The sequence below is a fragment of the Aulostomus chinensis genome, chromosome 21, assembly GCF_037954235.1.
Source record: "Aulostomus chinensis isolate RoL2024-O1b breed Wild chromosome 21, RoL_Achi_v1.0, whole genome shotgun sequence".
In the NCBI taxonomy this organism is placed as follows: Eukaryota; Metazoa; Chordata; class Actinopteri; order Syngnathiformes; family Aulostomidae; genus Aulostomus; species Aulostomus chinensis.
In genome coordinates this window covers 21,227,068-21,247,557 of record NC_141340.1, presented here as the reverse complement: position 1 = coordinate 21,247,557, position 20,490 = coordinate 21,227,068, and the positions used below count along the sequence as shown (strand labels likewise).

The 20,490-nt window shown below is 49.4% G+C and overlaps 1 protein-coding gene across 1 annotated transcript in view; it reads right to left on the bottom strand.

The window, feature by feature from the left end:
- sspo (SCO-spondin) overlaps positions 1-20,490 on the bottom strand; it is a 74,129-nt gene that overhangs the window by 21,399 nt on the left and 32,240 nt on the right. The window contains exons 54-97 of the mRNA XM_086191740.1: positions 20,304-20,414; positions 20,084-20,239; positions 19,758-19,907; positions 19,513-19,677; positions 19,234-19,425; positions 19,003-19,125; positions 17,945-18,074; positions 17,572-17,697; positions 17,000-17,088; positions 15,882-16,064; positions 15,625-15,795; positions 14,894-15,149; positions 14,725-14,771; positions 14,146-14,316; positions 13,858-13,992; positions 13,276-13,412; positions 12,963-13,057; positions 12,807-12,856; positions 12,417-12,587; positions 11,638-11,808; positions 11,439-11,518; positions 11,183-11,352; positions 11,046-11,092; positions 10,755-10,955; positions 10,259-10,429; positions 9,349-9,546; positions 9,113-9,212; positions 8,502-8,722; positions 8,197-8,349; positions 7,856-8,022; positions 7,618-7,763; positions 7,206-7,426; positions 6,865-6,900; positions 6,578-6,742; positions 4,608-4,817; positions 3,627-3,794; positions 3,282-3,416; positions 2,714-2,951; positions 2,312-2,464; positions 1,541-1,587; positions 1,171-1,341; positions 777-953; positions 339-494; positions 15-139 (exon numbers count right to left, since the gene is read on the bottom strand). Coding sequence (XP_086047866.1) covers positions 15-139; positions 339-494; positions 777-953; positions 1,171-1,341; positions 1,541-1,587; positions 2,312-2,464; positions 2,714-2,951; positions 3,282-3,416; positions 3,627-3,794; positions 4,608-4,817; positions 6,578-6,742; positions 6,865-6,900; positions 7,206-7,426; positions 7,618-7,763; positions 7,856-8,022; positions 8,197-8,349; positions 8,502-8,722; positions 9,113-9,212; positions 9,349-9,546; positions 10,259-10,429; positions 10,755-10,955; positions 11,046-11,092; positions 11,183-11,352; positions 11,439-11,518; positions 11,638-11,808; positions 12,417-12,587; positions 12,807-12,856; positions 12,963-13,057; positions 13,276-13,412; positions 13,858-13,992; positions 14,146-14,316; positions 14,725-14,771; positions 14,894-15,149; positions 15,625-15,795; positions 15,882-16,064; positions 17,000-17,088; positions 17,572-17,697; positions 17,945-18,074; positions 19,003-19,125; positions 19,234-19,425; positions 19,513-19,677; positions 19,758-19,907; positions 20,084-20,239; positions 20,304-20,414 — 6,485 coding nt within the window. The remainder of the gene's footprint in view (positions 1-14; positions 140-338; positions 495-776; positions 954-1,170; positions 1,342-1,540; positions 1,588-2,311; positions 2,465-2,713; positions 2,952-3,281; positions 3,417-3,626; positions 3,795-4,607; positions 4,818-6,577; positions 6,743-6,864; positions 6,901-7,205; positions 7,427-7,617; positions 7,764-7,855; positions 8,023-8,196; positions 8,350-8,501; positions 8,723-9,112; positions 9,213-9,348; positions 9,547-10,258; positions 10,430-10,754; positions 10,956-11,045; positions 11,093-11,182; positions 11,353-11,438; positions 11,519-11,637; positions 11,809-12,416; positions 12,588-12,806; positions 12,857-12,962; positions 13,058-13,275; positions 13,413-13,857; positions 13,993-14,145; positions 14,317-14,724; positions 14,772-14,893; positions 15,150-15,624; positions 15,796-15,881; positions 16,065-16,999; positions 17,089-17,571; positions 17,698-17,944; positions 18,075-19,002; positions 19,126-19,233; positions 19,426-19,512; positions 19,678-19,757; positions 19,908-20,083; positions 20,240-20,303; positions 20,415-20,490) is intronic.

The window sequence follows — 20,490 nt, the reverse complement described above, 5'->3', positions numbered from 1 at the left end:
GACTAAAGGTTCACCTGTGGGCAGTAGCAGCCAGGTGTACACTCCTTGACACCTAAACACAGATCTTTCTGGCCTTGCAGGGCACAGTGCTTCTGACACGGGGCCCCACAAGCTGAGTAGACGAATGGAGCTTCACACTCTGAAAAAAAAATCAAAAAACAAGACGTGAAGTGGATCCTAGAGTGCACAGACACCCCGTGTGTGCGCTCCATCGGCCACATCGTCAGAGGGAAGAATTCTCTGTCAGTTGGCTGCTACTCTAGCTAACCTAAGGACACGAGAGGAAAAGCCTGGAGCCACTGCACACAGATGTACTGGGGTCAGGGTCATGAACTCACCATCACAGTGACTGAGGCTGCAGGGGCGGCTCTGTGTTTCAACAGGAGAGCACTGTTGCCCCCTGGTGGCTGGGGCAACAGCTACACGGTAGCGCTGCTGCCTCTGGGATACACACGAGCACTGAGACCACACACTCCACTGGGACATGGGACATTCTGCAGAAGAAGACAAATCAGCCACTGCAAATCCAAGACAGATTTATCTGTAATTCCATGAGAATCTGTTGCCGTGTGTAGAAATCTATTTACACACATTCAGTTTTCTTCTTTTACAATAACTGCTGTGAGCTATCAGCGTCTTAAACGTCAACCAGGGACAGGCAGGGATGGTGTCAGGTAGTTTCCTTACATCTATGAATACATCCAATAGGCATCATCTGGTTTCAGGGTACGAAGGTGACACCTCCCAAAGCAGCATGAATATTTCTGACTGGGTACCTGGACAAGGCTGTTTGAAACACAACTGGGTCTCCTCTCGGTTCCTCTCGGCCTCGATCTCAGCAGGACATGCTGCATCGCCTGCCGTCTCACACACACACTCCCTGCGTCGTGCCACAGACCCAGCACCGCAGCTCCGGGAACATGGTGACCATGCCGACCAGGGGCAAAGGTCATCTGGAGGCAAGCAAGTGAACAAGATTAGGGCAAATAAGAGGTGTGTCTACTTCCTTTCCAAACTTAAGCTGCTGACACTTTGCTTCCTAGATCACAAAGATATTTGAAACATCTCAAATCCGATGTGTCTCTGCATTGCAAAAGATAATAACAAAAGGTTGATAGGTAATACTGTGACAATTATACTGCAACTGGTGCATTTCTGAGTACTACAGACCCAGACAGGGAGGAGCACGACAGTCCTGGGTCTCTCTGTCCGGACCACTGCAGTCAGACCCGTTGTTGCGTGGTGGAGGGTTGATGCAGGCACGGCTCCGAACCTGTTTACCCAGCCCACAGGTCACCGAGCAGTCAGACCACACCGACCACGGGGTCCAACCGCCATCCACTGGAGAAGAAAACACATCAATTCATGCAACCGCCGGGTTTCTTTGCTCTTCATTCACTCTGGGATTGACATTTTGTTTGTACATTCAACGCTGTACATTAATTGAAATTAAACCAAACAAGGACACAATAAATAAACTCGTACATGAGCTTAAGTGCACAAAGTCCTTCTTTTTGTGATTAAAATAAACGTGGCCCACCTCTGCAGTCAATGTATTGGCAGTGGTCTCCCTCTGGAGTGCACGTGCTGGAAGGCAAAACAAATTAGAGAGCTAAACACAAAGCCAAATCCCTGAAGTTCTACTTTTCTCAGCAGTGCAAACATTCACCATCCAAATCCATCCAAACTCATCCATCCATTCATCCATCCATCAATCCAAACTCATCCATCCATCCATCCATCCAAACTCATCGATCCATTCATCCATCCATCCATCCAAACTCATCCATCCATTCATCCATCCATCCATCCAAACTCACCCATCCATTCATCCATCCATCCATCCAAACTCATCCATCCATTCATCCATCCTTCCACCCATTCATCCATCCATTCATCCATCCATCCATCATCCCATCCATCCCTCCATGTTCTCCCTCTCCTCCTGTTGAGGGTGGTGGGGGTGGAACCTATCCCAGCAGCCTTCCCCCTGGACAGGTCACCAGTCCATGGCAGGGCCAACACATAGAGACAGACAACCAGTGGCTCTCCCAGCCACGCCTACGGTCAATTTAGAGTCTGGATTAACCTGGTCCCTCTTGATGTCTTTGGACTGTGGAGGAAGCTGGAGTACCAGAGAGAACCCAGCAGGAACAGGGAGAACATGGAGACTCACCCAGAAAGACCCCGTGCTGCAGCCGGGGCTCCACCCACAACCTTCTTGTTGGGGGGCCACAGTGAGGACCACTGCTCCACCGTACTGCTCATCATACAAATGTTCTTTGCCTATATTTGCATACATCCGTCTCACCATTGTTTGCACTCTCCCTGCAGCCAGGTGTCTCCCACACTGAGTTCCTGATTGTTATGGAGACAAAGAGGTGGGCAGGGTCCTGGATCACAGGATTTATGCTGGACTTCCTCAAACTGGCAATCTGTTCCTTCCGTCTCAGAGATCAGAGATCTGACACACGACAGCAGCAAAACATTATCAATCACTGCTTCTTATACAGTTACCAGGCACAAAAACAGGGAATAAATCAAATCTACATTCTTCCTGAGCTTTAAAGACACATTAAAGACACTTCCATCACACACAAGAACAAAAAATAAATCTCTCTGGGCCAGAAAGGATAGGAATTACAGTTCTCAAAATGTGAAAAGCAACAACCAAACATCAACATCACAATAATGAACGTGTTTGCTTCCTCACCTGTATCTGGTTCTCTGGCCCTGCCCACAGGAAACGCTGCATGATGCCCAACTGGACCAAGAGCTCCACGTGCACGTGACCTGGCAGCTGTGATTGGTGCAGAGGAGCTGTCCGTTAGAGCAGCTGCAGTTGTTACAGTCCACCTGATGCAAACTGCCAGCTGCCCAAACCTGCCCCTGCGAGTCCACACAGTCGCACTGCCAGAGCTGCACACACACCCCGTCCTGCTGCAACTGTCCTGGAAACACACACCCATCCACAATCAATCAAAATATGTATTATCTTAGTTGGGAAACATTCTACTCGTCATCTCTCAACAGTGTGTTCTCAAATCTAAAGTTACTCAGAGGTCCTGGCCCGGATCTCTGCAGCCTCCGGAGGCTACTCACAGGGAACGGCTTCTGAATTCGCCATGACAGTGACCACTGTGATTACTACGTCCATGTACACACGGACTTAACGTGCCTGCAGGTCATTGGGTGAACACCAGCAGGCACAGCACCTTCAGGAAAGATATGCAAAAGAGAAGAACACTCAGGCTGTATTAAAATGATAGTGGTCTGAGCACCTTTAGGGCAGCGGCAGCCAGGCTGACATTCAGTGTTGCTCTGGCACTCGATGCCCTGCTGGAGGTCTGAGCAGCGCTGAGGACACTGGTTGGCACACAACACAAACTCCTGTCCCGGCGGGCATCCTTGCTCATCTGACAATACACACAGAAGGTCATGAATTCTCCCAAGATGCTGAGGGCATTTTCTCTGCATAATGTTGCTGATCATAGTCCGCCTTGACACCAAGATTTTCCTTAAAATGCGACCACAATGACCTCTCAGCTACGCACAGCAGGAGCTTCACCTCAGGTCATGGAATCTGAGCTCAACAAGAGTGGGTGAACATCTCCAGTCTGTCTCACCACAGGGTTTAGTGTTGCAGGGTTTGACCTGGTTCTTCTCTCCTTCACACTTTTTTCCGCCATTCTTGGGTGGAGGGCTGGAGCAGGAGCGAGTGCGTATGGAGCGGCCCCCGCCACAGCGCTTATCACAGCGGGACCAGGGACTCCAGCGGGACCAACCTCCGTCCACTACAACAAACAGTCACACGCAACACGAGCAGAAACACACACCTGGTCACATGTCACACCTACTACAACAAATGAGAGTTTCTTTAAGACTTGTTTGCCCTTCTAATGATTCCTAAAATGTTATCTGTCCGATAACACACAGATTAATATGCATGACAGTCATACACAAACTCAAAATCGTTCTTTGATCCATTTAGAAAAACAAAACCTTTAAGGCAGCGAGGCTTCATTACCAACAAGCCATCTCTCTCGAGACCCCCGACCCAGACCCAGACTCAGACCCTGACCCGGACCCAGGTCCAGGTTGTGGTGAGCTAATTACATGAAAATGTCAGTGTTTTATGCACCAACATAAGTATCATATTATATTTTAATTTAGCTTGTAAAGGTCCATACATGGAGCTAATTAATAAATGAATATCAGACTGCAGGTATGTTTCTCATAATTTATTGAATTAAGTTATGAGAAACATAAGTTTGGAGGACTGTGGTATAACTAGTGTGAGGTCCCAGGGGTCCAGGAGTAGACTCGGCTCCAAGCCCCCGGTTACCGGGCAGATGTTGTGTCTGAGGTCTTTTTCAAAGCTCTACAGTTGCAGCTTCTTTCAGGAATGAATGTTCATACATTAATGCTTGGGACATAAGATATTACAGAAGTAGAACACGGGGCTGATAAGACAATTACTATAAAAAAAACTGCAGGACACAGCAAGTGTGTCCGCAGCATGTGAATTATTAGAGATTAATTCAGTTTTCTGATCGAGTTGAACTGAAAATCACAGCAGGACAGCGACGCTGCTCAGGCCGGCTAACCTCGGCACGGCTTGATGTTACAGAAGCGATGCTCCAGGTTTCCTCCGAGGATGTCTTCACACCAGGAGCCATTGATCCCGGGGCTGAGGAAGGTTCGTATCCTCTGCTGCTGTCCAACCCCACAGGACCGTGAACAGGAACCCCACTCCCCCCACTTGGTCCAGGAGCAGTTCCTCTGAGCGCAGTCAGCCCCCGCACACACGCCGCCATCTAGGGACGCATCACAAAAGACACAAGACTGCTCGATGTTGCGGCTACGAATCCGAGTGGCTTAATCTCATCTACTAGTGTTGTTTCTGGCCTCTCATCTTTTACACTCAACGTCGGTTTGCTACGTTTAAATGTCTCAATATTTCTTTACGTAAGTGAAACCCAAACCGCATTAAATGAGCCATTTATTTGAAGGCAGAGAAATGCCTGATCATGTGACTGAGAAGGTTTAGTGCCTTTATTCTCCAGGGTTTTCATTCTCTAGCCTCTCTGCTCTGTTGTGCACCACACACAAACACTATCATGACCATGGTAATCCCGTTTGTTTGTGTAAACCACTGACTTGTTCAATTATGTACATGTCAGATAGAAGTGAGAGTAACCACTCAAGGTTAGATTATGTGGACATCAAAATATTCTCTCAACCAAATTGCTACATAATACCACACTAATCTCCCTGATGCCTGCGCTGGTCAGTAAACACACCAGCAAATCCCCCACCAAATCACCTCCGTCACGTCAGAGATAAGCACGGAGGAAATTACAAACCTGTCATTTCTGTAATCATCCACGAGGTGGGAACACCAATTAATAGGCACTGTGGTCTCTCAGGAACAGGATCTGAATGTCTGAGGCTGAATAACCTTTTAAATGTTATCACCAACTGTGCAGCTCTTTTAGCAGAGAGGGAGCAGTGGCTCTTGACTGCTGAATAATTAGCAGCCAAGTGTGTTTGTCAGCCTCTTTGGGAGAATTTGGGAGGATGAAAAACCACCCACAGAATGGGCAGAGGGACACATCATGACACTCCCAAAGAAAGGTGACCTAAGGAAATGCAACTACCGAGGGATCACCCTACTCTCAGTGCCCAGTAAGATCTTTCATAGAGTCATCCTCAACCGTCTCCAGGAAGCCGTGGACAGGAGGCTGCGGGACCAGCAAGCAGGTTTCAGGAAAGATCGCTCATGCACAGACCACATAGCAACACTTCGCATCATCATTGAACAGTCTATAGAATGGAACACATCCCTGTACATAAGACCTTCCTTTTTGATCAGGCTTATAGTTGGGCTGCTTAGGCTGGCCCTGAGATATGCTGCTATAGGCTTAGGCTGCTGGGGGATCTCCCATGGTGCACTGGGCTTCTCTCTACTCCTCTCTGTCTTCCTTTATTTGTCATATATAAATCATACTCATACATATTACTAACTCCTCTTCTTCTCCCCTCATCCCAGATCCCGGGTGCTGCTGGAGGAGGCTGCAGACCTGAAGAGGCCCAAGCTGCCACCCGTAGCTCCACCTGCTCACGTCACCGTCTGTCCATCAGTCTCTGCTCCTTTCTCTCTCTCTTTATCTCCGTCCCTCTCTTTCCTTCTGTATATCTGTCTTCCTCCATTATCTATCCCTGTCTCTGCCCTGCTCTCCTTCCCCCCAACCGGTCAAAGCAGTCGTCTGTCTCCACTGATCCTGGATCTGCTCAACGTTCCTGCCTGTTAAAGGAAGGTTTTCATCGCCTCTTTTGCAGGATGTGCTGCTGATGGAGAATTGTTGGGTGGAGGTTCATTGAAGGAGTGTGGTACTGGACCTGCTCTACCTGTAAAGTGTCATGAGATAACTTTTGTTGTGATTTGGCGCTATACAAATAAATTGACTTGACTTGACTTGTACATGAACTTCGTTAATTTTGAGAAGGCATTTGACAGCTTAGACCGGACAACACTATGGCAGTGACAGAGAGATGGTGATGTGAGTCACCACACCTGGACATTGGGGAAGGTTACAGGCTTTCTCTTGGTGAGGGCTTCCAGAACAAGGAGGTTTGATGCACTGACGATGGCGGGACTTCGTGGCTGGGCTGACAGCATCACTGCAGGTCTTAGTGCAGGGACTCCACGACGACCAGGGAGAGAAGCCAGCATCCTCATCTGTGTCACACAAAGGGTAGGAATGGAGAGATCTCTGTTTTAATGGAGTCTGCTGTCACTGCTAATGACACATAAGAACAGTGACAGGCATGTAATGAAATGGAAACACAGGTACAGTTCACCTGGTAGGGCTGGTTCTTCTGTGGGACCAACAACAACTGCCAACGACATGTGAAAACCCAGTCAGTGCGAGCTAGAGCACAAACACTGAACAATACACTGCTGATTTTCTACACAGGGCTGCAAATGGAAAACATAAAATAGCTCTGATGATTTGATCTGATTTATGGTTCCATTCGAGCTTTAAGCCATCTCCCAATAATACTTCAAAACACAACTACTGCTCACAAACAGTGTTACTCTTCTCCTCCATCTCTTAACATCCACACGCATGCACGCACACACACACACACACCTATTCCAAACATATACACCTATACTACCTCCCGCTACACACTAGTACCTGGGCAGTCAGGGACCTGGCAGTAGTTGGTTTCCAGGTATGGACCCTGGCAACCTCTCCCTCCGTGGGCTGGGGCCGGCTGAGTGCAGCCCCTGGAGCGAGTCTTCAGCCCCAGACCTCCACAGGACAGCGAGCAGGGACTCCACGGGCCCCAAGGTGACAGGCCACCATCAACTGGACAATGTTCTAAGGAACAGTTCCACCTGCCATGGTCACAGATGCTACAGGGAACAGGAGGAAAAGTGAGGAGTGGAAGTAGCCTGGCAGGTGGAGACACATGGAAATGTGACAACTACGAAGTTAGAAATATGGACAATTTTGTCACTCCAGTTTTTTCCAAAGTTCTTAATCCCGACGTCTATTGAGAATGTGAAGACTACAGAGCGTGTAAGACAGCGCCTGACCAGCTCACCAGGAGCTGCAGTCATGGACCACTGTGTCCCCAGACAGAAGCTCGACTCCCTCAGAGATGTTATGGAGGAGCAGAGAGGAGACTGGCGTGGTGGAGACACTCTGCAGAGAGGCCAGAAACTCTGTGTCGACCAGACAGGGACACAGCTGAAACACAAACCCCAGAACCACAGCATAACACAACCCTTGCAGGCACACACATCATCAAAAGGTTAATGCTGCTGAGCATAGCCACCCACCTGCAGGCAGACTCCGTGGTGTTGGTAGGTGTGGGGGGGGCAGTGGCAGCCTTCCTCACAGCCATCCGAGTAGCAGCCCTCCCTGCCGCTTACCTGAGCGCAGCTGAAAGGACAGCCCTCCCCTCGTTCACACTCCCTGTACAGCCTGCCAGGAGGGCAGCCCACCTCTGAACCACACACACAGAAAACAGAGATATCAGCAGGTCTTACTCACCCCCCAGCACCGACTCAGAGCTTCAGGATTGACACAAGGCTTGTTTTGCAGGACCGACCTGCATCTTACACTTCAAACATCTTTGATTCTATATGCATGGCGACTGCACAGGAAGCAGCTCCCTCACCTAAGCAGACCTCGGTATTGCAGGTCTTGCTCTGGCGGCTGACGCCACTGCAAGTCGTGGAGCTGCAGGTACGAAATCTGGACTGCTGCCCTCCACCACAACTGACTGAACACAGGGACCACTGAGACCAAGGTCGCCAAGGGCCCACCGAGTCTGCACAGAGGTAGAACAATGGTGAGAAACCTTTTATCACCCTGACAAGAACCTCCATCATCCTTGGTGGAGGTTTGTGTTCTCTGAGTGATGAGGCAGCTGAAGGGGAGTCTTACAAGTCCAGCTAAAGGTCAAGGGCCAATCAGGATCACCTGTGCACAGCTGAGTGTTGCAGTCTTTCTGCTGTTCAGCAACTCCAACGCAGCCTCTCCCGCCACTTTGAGGAGGAGGATTGTCACAATGGCGTCTCCTGAACTTGACTCCTCCTCCACACGAAAGCGAGCACATTGTCCACGCTGCCCATTGGCCCCAGCCACCGTCGACGTAGCAGCCCGGGACCGACTGACACTGCAAAACCCCAGCTTCACATGAACTGAGGTGAAAACAAAAGCAAAGATGACCTAGATGTCATATGCTTTACAAACTTATATTTCCTTTTATTTTATTCAGGTGTTCAATCATATTCATTTGTGATATTTGTTTCACTCTAAGCTTCATGAATAACATTCCTAGCGCCTAACGGTTGTGAGAACTGAGATTATTCAGTGTTCTTCTGCTGTTGAAATGCCAGTAATATTCACAGACATTCTTTTTTGTTCAGCTTCACTGAATTCATAATGACCATGTAACGAAACAGACCAGCTGCAAAAACAGGTATCTGTTGCTGGGGTCAGCTTGGGGTCGCGGGTCAGAGCAGCAGTGTGCTACGACAGCCGCGCTGCCATGCTGCACACCTGCAGGCAGGAGCAGCGAAAGACTGTACCAGTTTTTGCAGTCACTGATGATTGTGTCTCCTGGACTAACAGGCTGCCACTCGGCCCCACCAGGCCACACCCACGATGCATTACTGGAATCTGAACCCCCTGACAAAGACAGCAAAGCAAGAGGAGAGGACGATGAAAGCAGTGCAGACACAGACAGCACAGAACAACAGCTTCCTGACCGTTCCAACCACATCAGAGACAAACCAGTTATCACAAACTCATTCGGGGATCTAACCAGCAGAGCTGTTGAGGTATTTGCAGCGACAGTCCTCCCTGGCCACACACACGCCATCCTGCAGGACCATGTCACCCGGACAACCACAGGTCCTACTGCACCCGGGGGAGTCCTGGCACTCTGTGTCACCATGGAGATCTGAGCAGGAGCGAGGACAGGGTTTCCCACAAGGCCACTCTTCCTGGCCGCCACCACAGTCTGCAGGAGGAAGTCACAACAGAATCGAGTTAACAGGGGCAGAGTAATAATGTTGACTGGATTTGCAGGAACTGACAGAGAAACATTTGAGAAGCGTTCACAAAGCACGCAGCCAGAAACCCATGACAGACATCAGCGTGAGAACAAATAATGCAGGTGGATAATGGGCTGACTAAAAGGAGACGGCCCGGCAGGTTGCTCCCATGGTTCAAGTGGAGAATGTCCCACGATGAAAGAGGGTTCAGCCTGATGAAACAAACACCATCAAAGCTGTGGGTGAATGAACGATTGGTGAACAGCGTTGAATCATCGCTGATACGTATCAGCTATCACCTTCCTGTTTATCAAGGACCACTGTTATCAGGCGCTGGGCTCAGACATGCAGCGGCAACACAAGGCGAGCGGGGAGGAGGGCAGGCAGAGTTCAGGCCGAGCAGAGAGTTCATTAATCTTCTCTCAGGCAGCCATTTCTATCGAACAGGCCTCTTGGCCCTTTATTAACTCAAGCAGCCTCTTCTCTCGCGCCCACGATTGGCCAGTGACAGATACACAACTGCTGTCGGAGTGCCAGGGTGTTACCGTGAGGCCACTTCATTTATTTCCATCTCTTCACCACAGTTGAACTCTGACCACCGTGCATGAATGACTGACTCTGGATGTGTGTCTTACCACACAAATCCACAGCTGATACACCATCATCTACCAAGCTGACCTGAGCAGACTGTGTTGTTGTCGTGGCAACCACGTCTCTGCCTGCTCTCTCCAAGACAGGGCAGACCTCCGAATCTGGCAGGAGGTCTGTTACAGTCCCTGGTGCGGGTAGAAGACCCAGCACACCCATCACACTCTGACCAAGCTGACCAGGGACTCCAGGAACCGTGGACTAGAAGAAAAGAAAAAGAGGAGAGGCAGGAGTAAATGAGTTTTAGGATTAAAGCAAGAGTAGACGAAAATGTTTGTCTTTTCCTGAATACTGTAACAAGGTAGAAACAGAGAATACAAATGACAAGAGAAAATTAACAAGCTTCAGCAGACAAGAGAGAAAAAAACCTTAAATACCAACGAATCCCATTCTGATGGATGACAGCTTCGCACCAGGGTCCTGTCAGACCCCAGTCAAGAAAAATATTAACATCTGGCTGTGAAAACTCTGATCTTCTGATCAGTTAGCAGACTATTTTCCTCATGAATAAGTGGCGACGTCCTACCGGGACAGAAGGTGATGACAGGGCAGGGCTGTCTCTGGATTTGAGCTCCGACCCCGTTGTGTATTTCCTGTTCTCCAGAGCAGCGTGCCCCACCAGCTCTGGGTTCAGGACAACTACATGTCCTGTAGCGGGACACAGACTCTGCACCACAGGTCCTGGAGCATGGCGTCCACTCTGACCACTCACACCAGCCGCCTGGGACTGCAAACATAAGCCGGCGTAGAATCTGGAGTTTCTGCTAGTCTCAGACATTACTCCCCATGGAGCAGACTGGCTGAGGGTCCTACTCACCTGGGCAGGGGTATCTCGAGCAGTTGAACCTCCCACCCTCACAGGTGCTGAAATGAAGATGGGATCCCAACATCATGATCAGTTCTCTCTGATAGCTTATGGCCTGCAGTATCTGCTGGAGTGTGAATCATTCTGACCAATTGTTACATCCGTCGGGGGCTGCAGTGGTCTCCCCCGGCTCCAGCCGGCGTCCTGTGCTGAGATCCAGGCAGGGACAGTCTTCCCTCTCTAAACAGACTGTTCCGTTAGCCGACAGGACCTTTCCCTCTGTGCAGTAGCACCCTGGCTCACAACGCCACTCACAGTGCTACGAGGCGGGACACAAATCAACGTATCCAGACGTCATGACATAAACCAGCGGTAGAGGTGTTAGTGTGTGTGGCTGGGACTTACTGCCAGGTCATCACAGGACCGCGGGCAGGAGGGGCCGCAGCTACTGAAGGCTGTGCCTGGGACCTTGGAGCACGGTGCCACTGAAAACACACAGTGATGTCACCAGTGAGAGACACACACACACACACACACACACACACACACACACACACACACACACACACACACACACACATCTACAGCTGACAATCAAGCTAACCTGGGCAGTGGTCAGTGTTACAGGCCTTGACTTCAGTTCCAAGACCCTCACAGTAATCTCCCTCCCCCTCAGGACTGGGACTGTCACACTCCCGCCTCCGGCTCTGAACACCCCCACCACATGACTTGGTACACTCTGTCCAGTTGGTCCAGTGACCCCAACCACCATCACCTGGAGGACGTCAACACAACACAATGAAATAGAACAGAAAAATGATAATATTTCCTCTATCTTAGTCTTTCAATTGGAATCATCTTGGAGCAAACCATTTAGGGAAAAATGAAATCTGGAAGTGTCTATTTCCATTGTCCACTTTGAGAAAAAATTCAGAATGTTGAGAATAAAGTCAAAGTCACTCAGAGGAAAACATTATTTTGCATTTAGAGAATAAATTGAAGGTTCTAGGACAAACCTAACATTTTGAGATTGAAGTCGACCTTGTTAGACTGTCAACAAGTCAACAATGCCAACGCGTCCGAGCTCGAGGGGTTTTTCCCTCTGAGCAGACGCAGCTCTTCAACGATATCTTCAAAGTCCATCCAATGACAACTCCACTGTGTTCCAAAGAGCAGGAATCTCTTTGAAGTAGAATTTTACTCTTTTACCTAACAGAGGTCGTCATGTGTCAAAGCACAACAATGAAGTGAAACAAAGATTGAAACTTCAGAATCGTTCTGCTAAAAACGTCTCCAGACATGCGACCAAAGTCCTTGATGTCTGGGTGGAAAAGCTGATATCAGTGGTCACAGAGAACGCAGAGTCAGCACCAACACACTCACGGTCACATGGAGCTGCGATGCAGACTTGATCTTCACGGTGAGGTCCCACACATGGCAGGCTGCTGCTGGAGCGCTGGGGGCCGGAACAGAACCGGTACCGAGACTGGAGACCTGCTCCACACGACACCGAACACTGACCCCAAGGAGTCCACAGGGACCACTGGCCGTCAACTGGAGGTGTGTGTATGTGTGTGAGTGAACAATCAGGGGAAAGACGTCAATAAAAAAAAAACACGTCTTTAAAAAAACACGTTTTATGAATTCTTTACTGTTGTTTAGCAGCTTCATGAGCAAACTTAAGACATTAATTAGCTTAGATGAGGAGCACGCCAGGGAGGATTCAACCTCACAGACAGAGTTCAGAGAGAGAACCCGAGATGTTTGGCGTACCGTCGCAGTTGACTTGAGAGCAGTTCACCAGCCTCCCTGCTTCACAGGTACTGGAACACAGACACACCAGTTCAATCACGGTTTCATCTCAGCCTCGCATCTAACGACAGGAAGAACGTGCACGTGCGGCAGGAGCAAACAGTCAGTTTGACACACCAGTTGTTGCAGCCTGTGGGAACAACCTCTCCTGGCTTGTACTTCTGTCCGTTCACGTCGCAGCGACAGTCAGACTCCCGGACACACTCGCTATCCTGGAGGTGACAGACAAGCCTCACTCAAAGTGGCTGCACCGAGGATTAAATGAATCAACACATCCATGTACACAATCATGTGTGCAGACTCTCATTTACTGTGAGAGCTATAAACAGGCCGAGGGGTGCAGCCGAGCCAGCTAACGGCTGAGGGTGGTGCCACTGATAGGTGTGTGTGTGTGTGTGTGTGTGTCTTTCTGTGGAGCCAGCACACTGACCTGCTGAACCATCCCATCTGGACACTGGCAGCCTGGTGTACAGTTCCTGCTGAGGTTCATCATGAGGTCTGTGCACAACACTGGCCCCCTCACACACTCCTGCCACTGCTGGCCAGGTGGACACACTCGGCTGTCACCTGACGCAGTAAAAGGCAGCAAACACACTCTCAGGGGAAAAATCACAACCCCAAGTGTTAAAACCATCTCAGATTGTTTTCTTTTTTAATGCTTGGCTCCACAATATATTCTTTTTTTTCTTCAGTTACATTTTGACATGGATTAGATAGTTTGTGTTTTGCAGAGATGCACAGTCACAAGGTACAGTGACACGTGCCTGAATCCTCTAAGATACGCTCTTCTACACAATATGTGCATGAGCGTGCAGCCCTGGTTCTGTTTGAATGGGACGGACTTTTCGCTGTGTTGCAATTGTACTTCTACTTGTGTATCCTTTGCCTGAGTGCATTTGTCTTTCTACCCGCCCGTATTGCTTTGACATCAGGTTTCTCACTATTACACAGAAATAAAGTCATCTTAAAGTGCAAATACGAAGCATAGATGAGTGTGTAGTTCTTGCTGTACCACACGGCTGCAGGTTACAGGCGCTGAACTGCTGGGCTGTGCCGTGAACTCGGATGGGCCCGCGGGTTCGAGTCCTGTAACCTCCTCCGCATGTCACTGAGCATTTTGACCAGGCACTCCATGGTTCTTTCACCCCTAGGACACATCATAATAATTGATTCATTTTCCATTTCTTATAACACTCACAGAAGTAAATGACAGTCATCTGCTCTGAAGAGTTCTGCTTCTTAAGACAGAATCGACTCTCTAAGTTTTTCCATCTCAAACCTGGAACCTCCATGGCCTCACCAAAGCAGGGCTCCACGCTGCAGGTGTCCATCCCAACTCGGTCTCCTTTGCAGGGACGACCCCCAAACCCAGCAGGGGGGTTGGTGCCTGAACGGTAACGCCGTCTCACACCAACATCACACGTTCGACTGCAGGAACTCCACTGGGTCCAGCTGCTCCAGCCACAGTTCACTGAGCCACACACACACACACACACACACACACACACACACACACACACACACACACACACACACACACACACATCATGATGAACTTGATAGGATGTTGTGTGAAATGAAACATTATTTGTCATGTCTTTGGTGTTAGGAGTTAATCTCTTTATTTCACAGAAAACAAAAAAAACTATAAATTCTCCCAAACTCCCATCTCTCAAGAGCAAAGCGAGAGTGGGAGTCTCTTATCAAACGCACCATAATCCTGAAAACAATTTCTCTTGAATGAGCACGGTTGGAAACATTTGTTATAATAAAGCTTGCAACAAAGACATATAACACATATCTATTTCTTATGGTTTACTGCAAAGATGTTAAGGCTGGTAGTTTTTTACATTATTTATTTAAAAGCCGAGCTGCTCACCAGGACAGGGAGCTGTGCCACACTCCATCTCTCCATTGGTGCAGGTGCTGGTGGAGACACAGAGCAAGACTGAAGAACAGCTGATTTCATAAATGGGCCCATTAATTACATGAATGAAAGCCTCAGCTTCAGCAGGCCTATGATTCACGTCTTTGTGTCAGGACAGTACCAGTTGTTGCAGGCATCTACAGGCAGCGAGGCACCGGCTGGGTACATCTCCCCCTGGTGGTAACACGGGCACTGTGCTAAGGGCACACAGCTGCTGTTGAGCAGGTACAACCCCAAAGCGCAGTAGCAGCCGTCGTAGCAGGTGGTGGCACACTGCACCTCTGTGGAGGTCATGTCCAAACACACCCTTGGACAAGCACCACCGTGCTCCTTGCACTCTGCTGCCGTCATGTACACCATGCCCTCCGGACACACGCCTGAGACGGAGGAGTGGAAATATCACTTACATGTGCATATCCAGGAATTCGTCAACGTTCCACTTACATGACATATGCTTCAGAGAGAGTTTAATAGCCATCTACAGGTGGACCTTAAATCTTGTGCTCCCAATGATGCAATCAGGGGTCACAGACAAGTCGAAAAGATCTGGGGAGCCAGGAGATCGAACCGGTAACCTTCTGGTTACCTGCTGAGGCCATCTGCCTGGTTCCTAGGTGCTGGCCACTTTATCTTCCTCTGAACAGGCTCCCTCACTGCTGTCATACACACTGGGATTTGTATTTAAAATCAGAGGAGAAATGTGTGGAACTGACCAGCAGATTTATGTCTGGGCCAAAGAAACTGAGTGATAAGTCAAGATGATTAACTCTTCTTCCTAGTTTGATGCACTCGGCAGTCCTGGCACACCTTTTACTGCATGGCCTCCTGGGCGGGGAGGACAGGGACCAGTACCTGAGCAAGGATGGGAGTTACAATCTCTGGTTTGGACATGCGGGCCAGGACAGCTGCTGCCCCCGTGCTGCGGTGAGGGTGAATTGCAGAGTCGATCTCTGGTTTGTACGCCAGAATCACATTCAGAGGAGCACAGGGACCACAACGACCACGCCGACCAGCTGCCATTCACTAGAAGTTGACCATTAAAATGAGCGCTTAGTTGTCCAGTTTTTTAAAAGCTCTTCCAACACGTGACTTGCAGACATCTGTCCTACCTGGGCAGTGCTCGGTGTTGCAGGGCTCTTGCTCCTTGCTCTCTCCCTCACAGGTAGAGTTCAGGTGTGTGCTGTTGCAGCTGCGGAATCGCTGTCTGATTCCCACATCATCAACATGGTGGAAACACGTCTTACTGCACTCGGACCAGCTCGTCCATTTACTCCAAACCCCATCTGACAGACCTGCATGAGGACGGTGGGCAAAGTTGTCCTATCACACCCATGTGACCAGCGTGCAACGGCCATAACTGACCATACAGACCAGATAACCCCTCCCACCAGCCGAGGTATCACTGCCATGTGTGAAGGGGCGGTGCTTGAAGTCTAGATTCAAACCCATCGACCAGGATGAGCAAAGACAGCCCTGTGAGGCTGGATATCAGCTCTGCAGTGACCAACGATGATGTTGGACTGACGTTTAGCAGACGTGACATTTACGTAAAACAGAGTCAGTTGATACAGCCTGGGATCTACGTCCTGGGTAAAGTCTGGTACAGTGGGAAGGTCCTGCATTTAAAAAACAACTGGGGTAAAAGATGTGAAAGTACTGTAAAGTAAAAGTATTGGCAGGTCATTGTGAGGCGTCGGCATGAAAACATTTGTAGCTGCTGGAGGAAACTACAGTTTATTATGCAGGGACACAAAATCAATCTGAGGGCTTACGAGATGTTAACGAGGGGGGAAAGAGGAACATTCCTGTACATCTGCTGTCAGGTTTTGGACATTTTTTAACATCTATTTTGGTAAAATGATGTAAGTAGTATACAAGGACAAAAACTCACTTTGTGGTGCAGCAGTTAAACACTACTAGTACACAACAGAAGTACCGACTTGTACTACATGCTGCCAGGAGCTAAAGAGGCTGGAAGCCTCTACTTTAATCTTCAACAAAGTGTTGTATTTTATCTGTTATGCTACCAAGAAATTACCAAGTAGTGGATAAAGTGGAGAGGAAGTAACTGGATTGGTTAAGTAAAGTGTAACTGAAGAGTACAGCAGTACAGTACCGGAGGAAATGGAAGTACTTTTACTTTTAAAGTAGTAGCAGCAGTAACTTCTGTCACGACCGTTATGAACCAGGAAAGAAAAGAAGTGTAGTGAGTGTACATGCTGTGTACCAGTGCAGGGGCTGGAGCAGCGCCGGGCTTCGGAGGAGTCTCCTGGACACATCTGGACCCGGACCGCTCCTTCTGGGTTCAGTGAAGACCTGAGGAGACAAAGGTGGAACAGGACTGAGTCAACTGCAACTGTAAAGAGGCAGCAGGGAAAACTGAGATTCTAGAGAAGCTGCTATCCCAGCAGCTTTCAGGCGAGAGGCGGGGTTCACCCTGGACGGGTCACCAGTCCATGGCAGGGCCAACACATAGAGACAGACAACCATTGGCTCTCCCAGCCACGCCTACGGTCAATTTAGAGTCTGGATTAACCTGGTCCCTCTTGATGTCTTTGGACTGTGGAGGAAGCTGGAGTACCAGAGAGAACCCAGCAGGAACAGGGAGAACATGGAGACTCACCCAGAAAGACCCCGTGCTCCAGCTGGGGCTCCACCCACAACCTTCTTGCTGGGGGGCCACAGTGAGGACCACTGCTCCATCATTCAGTTACATTCAAATTCAGAGCTGGTGAGAACTTCACTCTAGTGGAAGTCAAAGGTGGCACCAAGGCCTTTAACGCTTCTTTAAGGACTCACCTGTAGCGCTGCTGGAGCCCAACTCCACATGTCACATCACAAGGTGTCCATGACGACCAGGCCGACCACTGGCAGCTCGCAGCACAAGCAGAGCTGTCACAGGTGACGCGTCCATGTCTGCACACACTTGTTGGGACAAATACACACATCAATGTTTTCCTGTGGTCAACAAAATCAGCAGCAACATAAAAGTCCAGTGCTTCATTTAACAGTGAAAAGCAGCTTCTGTCCAGACAGAGCACTTTCATGACAGATACCTCAGCATAACTCAAGTCACGAGGATTGAACCATTTATTTAGGAACCTAAATATTAATTAGGATTGAATCTCAGAAATGCAATCAGTTGTGAAGTCAGTGTGTCTGTGTATCTCACCATGTGGTACAATGGTCCCTCCTGACCACCTGTCCTGGCTGCAGTTTTTGGCCGTCCCAGTGACAGACACATTGGCTTGCATTCACACATCGTCCCTCTTGAAGGTACGTACCGTCAGGACAGCGGCACCCTGAGGAGCACATTCACATTTTCATCAGTGTCTCAGTTACCAGTGAATGAGCAAAATCCCCTCTGGAAACCATACAAAGAAAAAACACAAAAACACTGGCTAGCATCGATGCGACTGTTCATGAGACTGCAGGAGAACCTATGGCGTTCTTCGGGATAATCACCTAACGTTTCCATCTGGCTACACCAAAGTTTATCCTTGTTTCCTGCAGGCACCTGGCCAGGTTCCATTTTGCTTCTTTATGTTTTTTTCATTCTGTTTGCTCTGACACTGCAGGAGCAAAGAAGTGGGCTCTCAAACTGCTCACTACACAAAGCGGTTAAACAGCACTAACAACCACTCGCTGGTCTTCTCTCATCACAGTCGTCCGTCCATCAGCACACTCCTATTGCAACACACAAAATAAAAAAGCTTTGTTTGTACTTCCTGGACCACTACAACCAGGGCGGTGCAACCAGGACTCGGTCCTCTGGAAGTAGAAAGCTGACAGACACAATTCACATGTGATTTTACACTCGTGAAAACATGGTTTGAATATTATACTTCATTTTTGCCGGTAACTGATGCTAAATTATACCCACGAGCACTCAGGAGGCCATCATGTGCAGACGTGTGCATTCTGTCACATTCTGTGTGAACCTGTTTGAAAGGGTGAATTCAAGTTCAAACAGAAAAGGCAGTATATCCAGTAAATGCCCTGTTTCCCACTGAAACATGTCATCTACTGTCACAGGGACTCGAACACATCTGAAAGCAGCGTTTCCTGTAAACAAGCCTATACTCCACTACAAATCTTTCAGGCAAAACTGGAAACCAGATGTTTCGAGAATGACTAAAGTTTAAGCTCCTGATAACCCTACCGAGCGCTACATCCAGTGTTGTGAATTCAACTGAACATCAGGATGTACAGAATCCCCACTGGTCCCACCTGGTGCACATGTTGCAGAGCAGTTGTTGGTGGAGCTGAGCTGTGAGCAGGTAGGAGGGCAGGGCTTGACCCTGCCAGCCTGGCAGTCTGCCTCGGTCACCAGCACCATTTCACCGACACAACCTGAACAATCAGCCAAAGAAAAGCAGAGCAACAACCAAAGTCATCTGATCTGATGTTCTGGACCAGCATCCAAGCTGGAAGAAATACAGCAGGACCGGTGTGAGTCACCTGTCTGTGTGCCCACGTCTTTGCTGCAGGGGTCCTTGCTGCAGCTCTGGCTCTGCTGGGTCATGCCCTCACAGTCCCGCCCATTGTTCTTCGGGGGAGGAGCAGAGCAGGTTCTGTTCCTGTGCCGGAGACCCCAGCCACACTGAACGTCACACTCCGACCACTCTGACCACTTTGACCACTGGCCATCGACTGCAACGGGACACAGGTCGCGATGAGGGTGAGATCACATGAGATAAACACGTGGAACAAACAAACTGCAGAGAGACAGCGGGAGACCTGGACATGGTCGAGAGAAGCAGGCCCGGCTGTCAAACTGGGCTCCCCCGCAGGCCCCTCCAGGCAGGGCCTCCCTTACTATGTCCCTCTGTCGAAATAAGGACCCCAGACCACACGACACACTGCAGGCACTCCACGCCGTCCACGAGGACATGATGCAGTCCACTGGAGGACAACGCACAGTGTGTAAAAGAGATTTCCCTCTCACTATTTTGATGTGGATGTGGATGTGTGGGGCATCGTACCACAGTCCTTCTCATCTGATCCATCAGCACAGTCCCTCTGCAGGTCACATCTGCGGTCCACGTGCACACACTCCCCACTTCCACAGGAGAACTGTTTGTGGGAGCAGGGGCTGGGCACCACGGGGTCTGGCGGAGTGGGCCTGGGGGTGACTGTGGAGCCAAATGTATGATACATTAGATGATGGTGTGTGTGTGTGTGTGTGTGTGTGTGTGTGTGTGTGTGTGTGTGTGTGTGTCTGAAACTATGCATCTCTAAAGTAGTACCAATATCACAAATACCAACTGTTGCACATTCGTTGTGTTTTAACAGGATGCTGCTCACGTACCACAGCGCTCCTCATCGGACCCGTCGAAGCAGTCCCGTCTGCCGTCACACACCTGCGTCAGCTCAACACAGCCGAATGTACGGCATTCAAACTGGCCCTCCACACAAATCACTCTGGGTAAGCCACCATCATCAGGGGTGGTGGTGATCCATTGGGCTGTGAATGAGAGGAGGTCACGACTTGTTTCATGTCAAAACCATCAGACTTTTTTGTGTCTCACCACTTGTGGTGTGCAGCCCCGGCCTGCCAGGCTGGAGGGGTGTGGTAAGGTGCAGTCCGGGCTGGCCCGTGGAGGCTCCAGGGTAGACAGGGGGACTGGTTGTCCAATGGCCTGAATGTTGGAGACAAGTTATCAGTGTTGTGTTGATCATTTTAAGACTGCTAAGCGAGACACAATCAAAAGAGAA